A 12723-nucleotide genomic window follows, 5' to 3' on the forward strand; every position below is an offset into this window, starting at 1 on the left:
AGTGCTACTCACAATTGCCCACAATGTGAATGCACACAATACAAGTACAGATTTTGGAAAACTATTTACCCATAGCTGTTTTTCAAGATGTATTGCTAGACGTATGCCTTCACCACATTTTCCTTTTTTTGCTCCGCTCCAAGTCTGTTCTGTGTTTCTGCATCTCGAGTTCAGAGGAAGCAAGAAGAAAGGACCTATTGTGACCTCACACCTTGTCTCCTAGAGATCCTGCTGGAGCAGCCAATGGTCGCTGTCAGCATCGCTTCACTACAGGCAGGTCACGCTGTGAAGGTACACCCAGCACACTGAACTGGAAGAGCTACAGCTAAACCTCATGTTCCTTTTCTGGTGGAACATGTATGAAGACTATCAATCAACTGTAGAAGGGCATCATATATCAACAAATGTAAACTACTGGAGGTATGTAACATCTCTTTGAGGATCTCAAGGGAAAAACATACCATTTTCTGTTGATTGCATTGGCACAGCTGCAAGTAAAAAGACCCCATCCTATTCCTTGAAAAAACAAAAAAGAAATCTTGCAGCCACAGTGTGCATTTTGATGCCTGTAACAATCCAAATGAAATGCTTACTTTGACCATGGAAGTTGTATGTATTGTTGCAGTGAGGTGTTTATGTAAAAACACAAACAAAACTACTATTGCAAACTCTAAAACACTGCTGGCAAGCATACTGCAAAAATGTACAGCATTTATTCACATACAGACAAAAAGGCACAATTCTACTGAATATTTTAACAAAAAAATACAGCTGTCTTCAACTAGGTCTTTATAAATACTTCAAAAAAAGGAGAAAATAAATACAGGATTGGGCCATGTAATATAAAATAGTCATCTCTACATATACTTTTTATTTCTATCTGTTTCTCTTCATGCACCTTTCTCAATTAATTTCAGCTGAATGGACACCAAAGCTAGGCACATAGTGAAAAATCTTCTGTACAAGGTTTTACAAATGTAATGACAATTGTCGCAAATTTCTGAAATTAAGATTTATACACAACACCTATAACCCTTCATTTAGATTTGTGTGAGTTTATAACCTAACAAATGGCATTCCGGGAAACTTTACAGAAGTTCAACTAGCCTACAGTTTGATAAAAACACCAATCATAATCAAAGATCTCTTGGTCAGTCTGCACAAGGAAAGGTAACGCTTAAAAACAAATTCAGCAAATGGTTCTATCTCAGTAAAATACAGGGGAGGGTTTGTATTGTCACTTTTGTACTTACGACACTTCTGCTAAGCGCTAAGCATGGGAGACAAAACTAACCTACAGAGCTGGTCATACTGCAGTCTTCTTACAGCTTTTTGGTTTTGGTTCAGCTTAACTTGAAACATTAGAAAGCTTATTAACCTAAACGCTGGGGAGCAAAACAGGTAAGGCATTAATTCTGCACAACATTAGCATTCATAATAGTGCAAATTAACAAGGTACCTCCTTCAAACTGGTGGGAGGTTAAATGTTTACTTAGAATTGAAATTTAGATTATTCCACCTATGGCTTATCAAACATTTCCCTATATGTTCATGAGTTCTCTACAGAAAATAACAGTGCCTGTCTGCAAAAAGTTGCTGTATGTCAAGTAGAACTTGTCTGCATTTACCTTTTGTCTGCTATTTGATCAAATAAGTACTTTTAACACATCCCGAGTGACTACATCATTTCAGATTCACCAGAGCCCTGTTTGACTTTTACCTCTGTAAGTCAGGAGGTTAATCTAACTTCTTGGGACCAGTAATGGTATTTTAAAAGTACACTATCTTACACAAACTTACCCTTCCTCAACATCATCCCAAAAGGTATCAAAAGGATAAAACTTCTGAGTCTTATAACGAATGGCAGGGATGCATTCTGTTGAAATATTTAAGTGATAACTTGCATAGCAAGATAGGGTGTTAATAAGCCTCTTTTTTTTTTTTTTTCCTTTTTTAATTGGATCCTCTGGAAGACTTGGTTATGGCAGAGTTCTACTGTATTTTAAAGTGTTCTCTGCTCAAGAGGCAAGGGTCTAACATTAAAAACGAAGTGGATGTGATAATGGCAGGCTAGGAGTAGAAATGGGGGGGGGAGGGGAACACATGAGTGTCCTTTACGCCTGTTTTTCTGTAACACATTGCTGCTTAAAATTTTTCATGAGGAGTACATACCTGACTTCAGTCTATGCAGAATTCCAAAATTTACAGGCTCCTAACAATCCACTGTTATATGTACACTCAGTACAAAACAGTATCTTAATTATCTGTCAATATTATTGCTCATAGCTTACTAGTTATTGCCATTTGCAATTATTAAAAAAGTACACAATCAGAATACGAGTTCCCTCTTCCATCAAATCTAGTCCAGAATAGAATGAAATATTTTTTTCTTCATTTGACTGTAAAGAGCTAATCACAATTTATTGCCTTTCCATTTTAGTCTATTTAAAAATATATATTCATATCATTTTAAAGCAACCCTTTAGTGTCATAAGCCTGGCTTTCCCAATACATACCATTAGTGCATCTGTGGTGGGCTTTGGGAAATCCTACAGACTAGTGCCTTAGAATTTTTTTTCTTGAATTGTCATCATACTGCAGGAGGCAGGTGACTGAACAGTGATGGGCTATTCCACAGGGTGCAGTAATCCCCAAGCCTGTCCCCTTTCTCAGAAATGAGCCATTTGAGAGCTTCCTCTGTGCTCAGTCTAACTCTTCTCAAGCCATTGCACTGCAAGGCAGCTGCAGCCCCTATCTGTCCCTTCCTTTTTTCCACTATAACATCATGGTCAAATCTGGTCATCGTGTAGGTGTATTTACATGTAAACTCTGGAGTTTATGGGGGGTTTTGAGCTGCCATCTGTGCTCAAACTGAATGTAACAAACAGAAAACATTCTGCAAACAGAGAAGATCTACTACCATCCAAGGAGAGTGCCCATTTGTAATGGGGTTTAGCAGTGCAGTATGGTTGAACAACCATCTTCAATTCAATACACACTAGTTAAATTAAGAGCTTGTGCTTTTCCAGAAGGCAGGGGAAGGGAGCAAAATTTTATCAGTGCTTTTTAGCTAAAAGGGGTGAATGCAGCCTACTTCCCTCTTCCCACCCTAGCCCCTTCTAAAAGTGTTTTTTGAGTTACTTCAGCGTTCATCACAAATCCTGTTTTAGTAGTGATCTCATTTCTCTGCTTACTCAGGAAAGTCGCAAATAAGGGAAAGTCAAACTTCTCACAGAATTGATTGGGGGGCAGGGGAAAAAAGAAAATACCGCTTTAAGTGCATGTAAACATGTTTATACAGCTCAGGAATAAAGGGTTATCAATTTGTCAGTCTGTAGCCATGTCTAAGAACTCTCCCCTCTCACACCAATAAATCATGTGGAGTTGGCTTGTAGGCAGTGACTCTGCTGACCACGGTGCTGCGTCCCTGCGTCCAGTCAGGATGCCAGGATGCTTCTCCTAATAATGTCCGTCCTTCTGCTGATTGCGCTGTTTGGGCTGAGCCTCTGCTGCCTGCACTTTTTTTCAGCCACTTCGGTCTCCGAGTCGCTCATTTCAGCGTCGGGGATGTACCCATCATTCTCGCTGTCAGGCTTTAGCTTCCTTTTTGCCCTGTCCTTCGGTGAAACTCTGCCCATGCCCAGGTAGGGGTAGCTGGAGTTCTGGTGACAGGTCTCCTCTGGGCTCTCACCCTGCTGTTGCCTCTCCCCCTTCTTTGGAATTCGGAATCCACCCCAGTTTTTCACTGGGCTCGTGGGCGTCATAGGCACTTTAACTACTGTCTGATTAGAGTTTACTTTGACAAGACCCCCGTTGCATTTAGGCACTATATCCCTCCGCGTGCCAGGTGCGGACCTACCACTGGAGTGGTTCACAGCCCTTTTATTTTCTGATTGCCTCTGAGAGAGTTCTGTGGGTCTCAGTGGCTTGTGGTTGTGTTTAGAAGTCTTTTCCTTTAACTCTGCCTTGATCACCTCACACTGTGGACGATTGTCTCTTCTTTTTCTGTGGTCTGGTATAACTATGCCATTTTTCTGCTGTGCTGGTACAATCCGTGTTTCTGCAAAGGTCTTGCCAAAATTTAAAAAGCTACCGGGAGCTGCACCACCTTCCCTTTGGCTGGGCTGCCTCAGCATGGATTTGCTGTCATTCCCAGAGCTGTTTCTTACTCTGTCTCTCTTGTGTGATTTTTTCAAAGAGTGGGTTAGAGATGTGCCCATTTGTTTCCTGAAGAATGCAGAATGCCATTTCAAATCCTCTATCTTAGGGGCATTAGGGCCCAAAGATGGACTGTTGAACATCACTGTGTTTTCCATTGAGGAGAATGAGGAAGGCACACCTTAAATGTAAACAAATTAAGTTAAAGTCAAGCAATTCCATATCTGGGTAAATACCACTTTTCAGTGTACCTATTTTATCTCTGTTCCTCATGCCTGACATTCTTCAGCATAAATAGGTATTTGGTTGCCTGTACAGCACCTTTACATCACTATTATGTGGCTATGTAGTGGTTTCATAACATACTGCTGGTGTAGTTTACTTTCCTGTAGCTGTGCTGCACCTGCAGCAAAGATAAATCCTAGCACTGCTACATCCACTAAAGCAGAGGAACTTATGAAAGAAGGGGAAAAAGGCAACCAGCAAGTGGATCTGATTGATTCTGTCTGAAGTATGGCTTATTAGTTACCGAATAATATAGATAATGCAGTAATATTGACGTTTTTAATCTTTCTGAGAAAAGAATACTGTCAGTGAGATCAGGCAGAAAAAAACATGTTATTTTAAAACCAGAGTGCTACCTTTTCAAAATTCATTTCTTTAAAACGCCATTGTTAGTGCAGCGGCAGTAATAAACCACAGACTTACTAGGTACCATATGGCCCTTGAATGTAAGTCATGGTCTCTCTGTGGTGAGAAGTCATTACAGAATCACACCAGAAAGGATGTGAAGCAGCGAGCCATTCAGTGCCCCATGGATAAGAACACAGACTTACCAGTTTCTACAGCAATGTGCCCACCTTTAGAGCTACACAGATTTCTCATTTTTGCTTCCAATCTGTTGCTGCATGGTGGACTACACAGGATTTTAATGAGAATAAACGAGGTCCTGTTTGTCCTTCAATATCATTCATTAGGCTGTAACCACACCTTTCAATGCTTGTGCCTGTGGTCTGAGGTGACAAAAATAACACTGAAGCATACCTGAAACTCTTTCTTGTTCCAACTGCTTTGCGTAGATATTAAATATCTGTTCTTGAACTTTGCAAACAGATCTTTTGATTTTTTCCCTTCGGGTCACCATGTAAGTAAGATTGCGCACCTAGAAGACATCAAGTTGATGAGTTTTACAAGACGTGTTTCTATAATGTTATAGATCTGTGTTTTGAATTAATTCAGTTCAAGGACTACACACTATTTAAATAAGTTAGTAATGTCTTTAAATTTAACCTTCTTTAACATGCTTCTTAGAAAAGAGTCTTAAATACTATTTAACTGACATCATTCCATCAGATTCAGGAGGCCCCACAGCAGAGAAGTAACTTCTATGAACAACTGAATCATATATATACACAGAGCAAACTTGGACAAATGCTGGGAATGCTTAAATATACTCAGTATTAAATGGCCTAGCACCATCTGCTTCTTATTCTTAAGACACAACAGAAAATTATACTTAATTAATAGTACGAAAATGTGGAGAGCTACTCAACAGTAGCAGTCTTTGATGACCCTGCCATTGCAGTGTGATCAATCAAAATGAAGGCAGGCCAGTCTATTCATGCCATAGAACAATGGAGAGGTAGCAGGGACTGGAAACAGTAATGAACTCATTATTTGGACTATCTCAGGTTGTTTTAGACTGTCCAATCTAGCCAACTGTTTAAGTTCACAACCACAGCTCTCCTAGAGCTTCAAAGTTGTCTCCTCCCCAGATGAGGGAATCGGTGAGAGGTAGATATGGGTGTTTCCAAAGCTGCTCTCAGTTCAGTGTAGCTGCATCCAGTGTGATGCTGTGGATTACAGCCTTGTAGGCTCATCTTGCTATTGTTAAGGAGACATGTAACAAGTGTGACTGTTGTTGCAAAGGTCCTGCTCTATTTAAGGCTGCCAGTCCCGGGACAGACAGTACTTTAAGTAACCGTCATTACTCTGTGGATTTGAATCAGAAGGGATTAGTCTGGCCCAGTACCGCTCCCGATACAGTCCACGGCCTTTTGTTCTTTGCCTTGTCTGATCCGAGCAGCACAACAGATGGATCATGCCCACAGAATTACCTGTTAATCATTAAGTGAACTGAATGATGTGACTTCAAAATCTGTTTCTAGATAGACGACACTGTCATGAGTGTCATTCATAATCAAGTCTACCCAACTTTATCTTGAAAAGGAGAAAAAAAACCCTAGGCTCCATATTTTATTTATTTTTCATCCAAGTTATCTTGGATGTATGATCAGTGGGAACAACACAGTAGTAAAATATTAAAAATATTACTAGAGTGATGTATCCTGTTTTGACATCACACTTAAAAATGGAAAGTATGCATACAGAATAATTTAAAATCCAGAGAACACAGAGACAAACTCAACTTATTTAGCTGATCAGAGAGATGATTAAAAGAAACCCTGAGCATACTAAGAAGAAACAAAAGACACTAGGTAAGAGCTATCTCACCGAGCTAGAGAAAGGTCACTAGCTGGAAGTTGAAGCTAGAAAAAAAACTTCAAAAGAAAAACTGCAGCAATTAATTAGAAAAATAATTAACCATCAGGATCCTTTACAAAGGATGTAGTAGATGCATGAGCACCTGCTGTCCTGAACGGAAGGCTACACGCTATTCTGGAAGAGAGGCTCTAGTTCACCCACACGTTATTGAGGCTGAGGACCTCCTGGGCCAGGTTCCATATGTGGCCTACCCGAGCCTTATGCTGTATATATGTGAAAAACTAAAATAAATTCAGTACTTTCTGGCTCTAGCATATCTTAAACTCTCTACTAGCTAACCCCCCCGCCCCCCCAAAAAAAGCCCCAACAAAAAGGAAGGAATTCAGGTTGTTACAGGATCAAATATACTTAAGATGAAAACAACAAACTGATTCTATTAAACTCCCAAACCTACTACACAGATAGTCCAATGAAACGTCATCCCACTATGCTGGGTCAGTGAAGAACAGATCTGCTCCAAATCCAGGTATGTTTCATAATCTTCTCCTTCTTGTGCACCAGATGAAAGCAGCAAAGCAAGGCCTTGAAGGCTAAAAAAGCTCCATCTGGGAGTTGTGATACAAGTCCGCAGCCATCAATCAGTAAAAAAGCATGAGTTGAAATACAACAAAATGCAATTGTAATGACAGTGGATGCTACAAGCCCAGACCTGCTGTCCCTGGGAACCAACCCTCTATTTGAAAAGGGTAATTGGTGTAACCACTGCGCTCTGTAGAAATTTAGTGTTAACAGTCTTTTCTGACAATACAACTTTAAGACACAGGAGGGAGTGCCTGCATGCAAGGGCAAGAACTGAGTGGGTAGTTTGGAAACTCAGCTAGCGAAGGCCAGCACACTTCTCACAAGCACAGGCAGTCCAGTGGCTTACCCGCTCGAGATCCTGCCGGAGGTGCGTGAAGAGCTGCAATCTTCTGAACAGAACATCCTGCTCCCGTTTAGCCAGATTGTCCTCTTCATCCTTCTTTGGGGTAATCAAAGGTTTATTGAAGTTGGCTTTTCTCTTCAGCTTCCAGTACTGGTAAAGGAATCCCACCGGCTCCTCGGGCAGCCGCAGCACTTTAGCCACTTCCGAAGAGTCAACAAACGTATAGAACTCATCCTCCAGCTGCTGGAGCTTTTGCTTGCGGAGGCTGACTCTGTGGGCCTCCTCCTGGTTTTGATTCATGCTGTGGAAAGGGTCGATGTGGGCAGGAAGAGAGCCGTCCTGAACCCCGTTCCCGTTCTCCTGGCCAGGGATTTCATTGAAAGTCTCGTCATCTGCTTTCTTGGTAGAGCTGTGCTTGGGACAGTACGACTTAAATTTCACCTCATCGTTCTCCGCCAGTATGGTCTTCATCTCTAAGCCACGGTCAAATGCACAGGTGACATGAAAGGCCGTTCTGCAGTTCTTCACTGAACACTACGGGAATTAAATTAATCAAATACAAATTAAAGAAGCCACACTGCCTAAAACTATTCAAGCAGCCAGGACTGCTTTGGAAGAACAACCTCATCACCACACTCAGCTTCTAAGCGGCATGTAGTTTCTTGCTTTCTTTTAATTAGGTTTATGATTTAGTGCTTTCAGGCCAGGCAATGATCAAGTGTCCCAGTGGGACAGCAGTGGTTAACCCCTCCCTAGCCCACTCACACAATTCAATAACCAGCAAATCCACAAGAGAACCATTCTTGCCATCACTGGAGCCGCTCACTTGAGGCAGTGTTACACAACGGAAAACGTTTCCCCTTTGACTGTGCCAGCATGAGAAAGAGGGAAAAACGTCTCCATGGCTCCAGGCCAGCCTGATACTTTTAATTAAGTCTTTCCCAGCACCTGGACCCATGCTACCCAAAAGGCCTCAACTGAGAGGATATTTTCAATTCCTGTTATCCCAAGTTTATAATGCCAAATATTAAATCATTGTCAATCACTGCTTCACTGACTACAGCCTTTCACTTCACCTGCAGGATGAGGAGAACAGGAAATTCAATTGTTTGCCATTTTTCTTCCCTCCCAGTGAACCCAGCCATCATGGAGTGATGGGCACAAGTTCAGCTGATTTAGCACTTCATTTCAATTATATGCAACCTTCTCTTGCAAAATGCTGTCACAGCTATTGCCAGACACAAACTGAAAGGTTTAAACATATGTGTATACATGCACGCATACATATGTATTTGTATCAACTCACACCTCTGCCTCCAGTGAAAAGAATTTGAAGTGGAAAGGAACATTAGATTTATTAACTAGGAGGAAACAAAACTATGCTTAACCCAAGTCATCTAACCTGAAAGAGAAATGCATTGCACTAGGATGTTTATACATTATTTTAAAAAGAAGCCAAATGTCTTTCTCCTCTGGGTTTTCCTGCTCAGCAGCCAGATGGCAAATAAAGGTACACCAGAGTTTAAACTCCAGAAGTTTTGAATGGCCACTCCTTAATAAAATCAACATATAAAAGGAATGAAAAAATACCAAAGCATCCTTTGCCCTTTCCTCTCTTACTAGCAAACAGGGCAAAAGCAGCCCAACTGGAACACCCAAGAGTACAGAAAAGTACTTTAGCCGTGGTTTCCAAGTTGCTGTAGTTGAGAATAATGAGCTCTCAGTGTGGCTAATTTTTTAGTGGGAGAAGAGGGGAAAGCCTGTCTCATTGGAAGGAGATCTGCTGAACTTGGGAGAATGTGCAGTCTCATTTTCCCAGCTTATTGCAGTTGCTCTCTGCCCAGCCTGACGCATACTTCCAGCTGCAGGCTTTTCTGATTGTTGTGCACATCTCATATCATCTCTGGAGGGTCTCTCTCTCTCAGTTCATCCAGTTAATGCTACTTCTTTTCTATTGCAGTGGCTTTGTATAATGTTCTTCTCTGCAGTATAAAATTTCACAGCACAGATCTGAGTATTTCTCACTGCTAGTTTTAATGGTATCAAGATTTACACAACTCCTACAAAACGTCAGGCAAAGCTGTATTTTTTTTTTTGTCTTTCTCCCATAATTTCAAATACAGAACTGTCTGAAGTGGCAGTCATCGTGCCTGCACATCATCCTGTGTCATCACTAGAAGGGAGAGGTGGTATCAGAAGAAATACGGAAGGACACCCCTCCCTCCCCTGCACACTAACATACACAAATACTCCAAGTGTTCAACTTAAACTACTCTAAGCTACCGCTCCGAACAGGGCTGGAGAATGGACAAAACAGTTTATCTCAACTATATAACAGTGGCCAAGAGGAAGAGGACAGCTCTATATGGAGGTATTAGGATTGCAAATTTATATGCTGTGAACAGATTTATTTTTGCCACTTAACAGTTACTATACGTTCCTTAAATGGAAATGGACTGATAGATTTCGCTGGAACTACTACTGCATTGCTGGTTTACAACTTTTTGTGGCAACCTCATCAAATGACTCAGAGCAGAGGAAGAAAGGAAATGGATAAAACCTAATTTTTAAGAAGTGTAGGACTTCAGCAATTCTTGTGTCTTACTGCTGGTCTTTCCATCGTGGATCCTGTAATATTAGGCTAGCCACAAAATAACACTCTACTTCTTCAGACTCCTTATGAGACAATAATATCTTCCTATCTGTCTCAGGGAGTTTTCTGAGGTCATTTTGCTGAAGTATTTCAAGCACTTTGAAGGTGAAGAGCACTACCGCAATACTAAGCTACATTTTACTGTCTTCTTCTACACAATCACAACATTACCTCAAGGGGATAACACATTCTTACTTTTTCTCAGGATTTGTTCTTGAGTGAGATGGATCAAACTTCTGTCTTGTGTCTCATGAAACAAAATATCTCCTCTTTCAAAACTTTGGGGCTTGGTAATGTGTTTTCTCAATCTCTCTACATTTAAAATTTTTTCTCAAAATTCTTATTTAACATTTGAGTGATCTTCACTGTGAAGGATCTGCAAGTGCTTTACAGCTAACAACGCAATATAAACATGCATGTGAAACCACACTGCCCAGTCTGAAATGCTCTGGTGCAGACTGATTCAGTTATTTAACAGTGACAATTCACAGGCTGCAAGTGACAAAGGCTGAATCCATATCCAATTAGAACTGCAGAAAGAATTTCAGAAGTGTGCAATGAAACAATGTGGCACTGGCCCAGGAATGTGAGTTGTTGGTATGACACAAATGCATTTCTAGTGCTGGGTTTATAGTTTATTTATTGCAAATGGAAATCATTCTTTCTGGAACTATGAAGACTAGACTTTTTTTAAATTCTGCCCAGTCTTGCTGTTTCAGGCAGTCACCACCCCTGAGCTCCAGTGAGTGTCCGAAGTCAGAATGATAACCTGGCACTGCTTCTATAGCAATGGGAACTGGGAAACTCACACCCAGGAGGGTGTAAGAAACACTAAGAGCTCCAGAATCTATGCACAACCAATGGAAGAAATGGAGCGCATTTCCCCAAGCTTGTGGCTTGCTTGAATCTCAGACAGGCCAGTCGAATCACCTGTTTCTTTCCTACTGCTCAACAAGTTTACTATTAAATGAACAGATATTCTCCTCAGCAACTTAAAAGCTGGACCAACAATAAAACAGTTACGGAAAAAACAGTTATGGCCAAAACAGTTCAATGTTAAGTACTATCTAAAATTAGCAATTCAAAGCTACAACTAACTTAATCATCAAAATGAAGGTGTTCAATTCCACTGACTTCAGCGAGAAAGTAAGAGCACACTAACCTTCAAAAGCACTTTGTGTAAAATTAAGTCCATAGTAACAAACAGGAAGTTTACTGCAGATATACATTTTATGTGTCTACTTAGAAGTTACAAAAAAACCCCACAGAGACATTTGTGCTACTAACTTACCTGTATAGAAGCTCCAACTTTTTCATTACAAAGGCTGCATACCAGTGCCCATCTACTGCTGGGAATGTGAGAAACCTTTGTAATGGGCTCCATTTTTTCTGGGCTTCCGATACTCACCTAAGATAAAAAAGGTTAAAAATTACAGAGTGATTATTACACCGTTAACTGAAAAGGGAATCAATTTTATCAAAGAAATCAAATTCATTGCATGCCCGTACAAAATCTGCATGTTCCAAGTGTCTCAGTTTTCAAGGAACTAAAAAAATCAAAATTCCTTTTTTTAAAAAAAATCAGTTCCTCACTATATGAGCAAAACAGTTTCAAGGTGAAGCCACTAATTTAGAATTATCATACAGGATTAATATTTTGATTATGAGAATGCACAGGAATTCTCACTGTCACATCCAAACCTTCCTGATTCACCTTTAATGTTCCATTTACAAAATAAACTGGTATGTTTTGTACTTGTTAAATGAGCTTTTCCAGCAGCAAAGACCTAATTTTTGGAGGCCTAATTTTAGTTGACAAAGGTAACATAACTACTTTCTTTATAGATGATGCAGCATCCTGCCAGACTTTACATCGAACTGAAAATCTTTTATACTGTCTTCCTAAGAAGTGTCATATATATATATACATATATATATGCTACATTCATTGTAGTAACACACGCTAGGCTGAATAACATTCTTAACAGATTTTCTCTCCCTCAGAATCACTGCAGCCCTGAGCTCCCAGAGGGTCAGCACCTACCTCTGGAATCCACAGAGCACAGCTAACGTGGACCCACTTGGTGCCGCTCCGGGTTGGCTTCATGGCACCGCCCTTCTTGGGACAGAGCAAACACTTGGGCCGAACGCCAAGCGCGCAGGTCCTGCACAGCCAGCTGCCTTCTGGCACCTTCAGGATCCCATAACATGCCTGTATTCCCATTTACAGGAAAGGGGAAGAAAACAAAGGAAACAACATGGATTTCTGTAACTTTTTAGCTGTTTACATGTAGCCTCTTGCAACTCTCAAAATGTTCTTGATGGAATTTCTAAAACTATAGAAACGTTAGCTTGTTGAGGATCTCAGGGCACCTTTATATACTTAGACAATGACATTACCCATTCATTCCCCAAAATTATACCTCAGTGAAAGGAGCTGAAGCCATGATCAGCTGTTACGCAAAAAAACCCTGCCTACTTC

The 12723-nt window shown here is 40.7% G+C and overlaps 1 protein-coding gene across 9 annotated transcripts in view; it reads right to left on the reverse strand.

Annotated features, from left to right (window-relative positions):
• Positions 1 to 691: 691 nt before the first annotated feature.
• Positions 692 to 12723, reverse strand: part of JADE1 (jade family PHD finger 1) — a 76285-nt gene continuing 64253 nt past the window's right edge. For all 9 annotated transcript variants that reach the window (XM_065836967.2, XM_071808060.1, XM_065836966.2 and 6 more), the window contains 5 exons: positions 12286 to 12453; positions 11533 to 11649; positions 7592 to 8122; positions 5203 to 5320; positions 692 to 4339 (listed from right to left, as the gene is read on the reverse strand). In XM_065836967.2, coding sequence (XP_065693039.1) covers positions 3438 to 4339; positions 5203 to 5320; positions 7592 to 8122; positions 11533 to 11649; positions 12286 to 12453 — 1836 coding nt within the window. In that variant the 3' untranslated portion in view covers positions 692 to 3437. The remainder of the gene's footprint in view (positions 4340 to 5202; positions 5321 to 7591; positions 8123 to 11532; positions 11650 to 12285; positions 12454 to 12723) is intronic.

The sequence above is a fragment of the Patagioenas fasciata genome, chromosome 4 (assembly GCF_037038585.1).
Source record: "Patagioenas fasciata isolate bPatFas1 chromosome 4, bPatFas1.hap1, whole genome shotgun sequence".
In the NCBI taxonomy this organism is placed as follows: Eukaryota; Metazoa; Chordata; class Aves; order Columbiformes; family Columbidae; genus Patagioenas; species Patagioenas fasciata.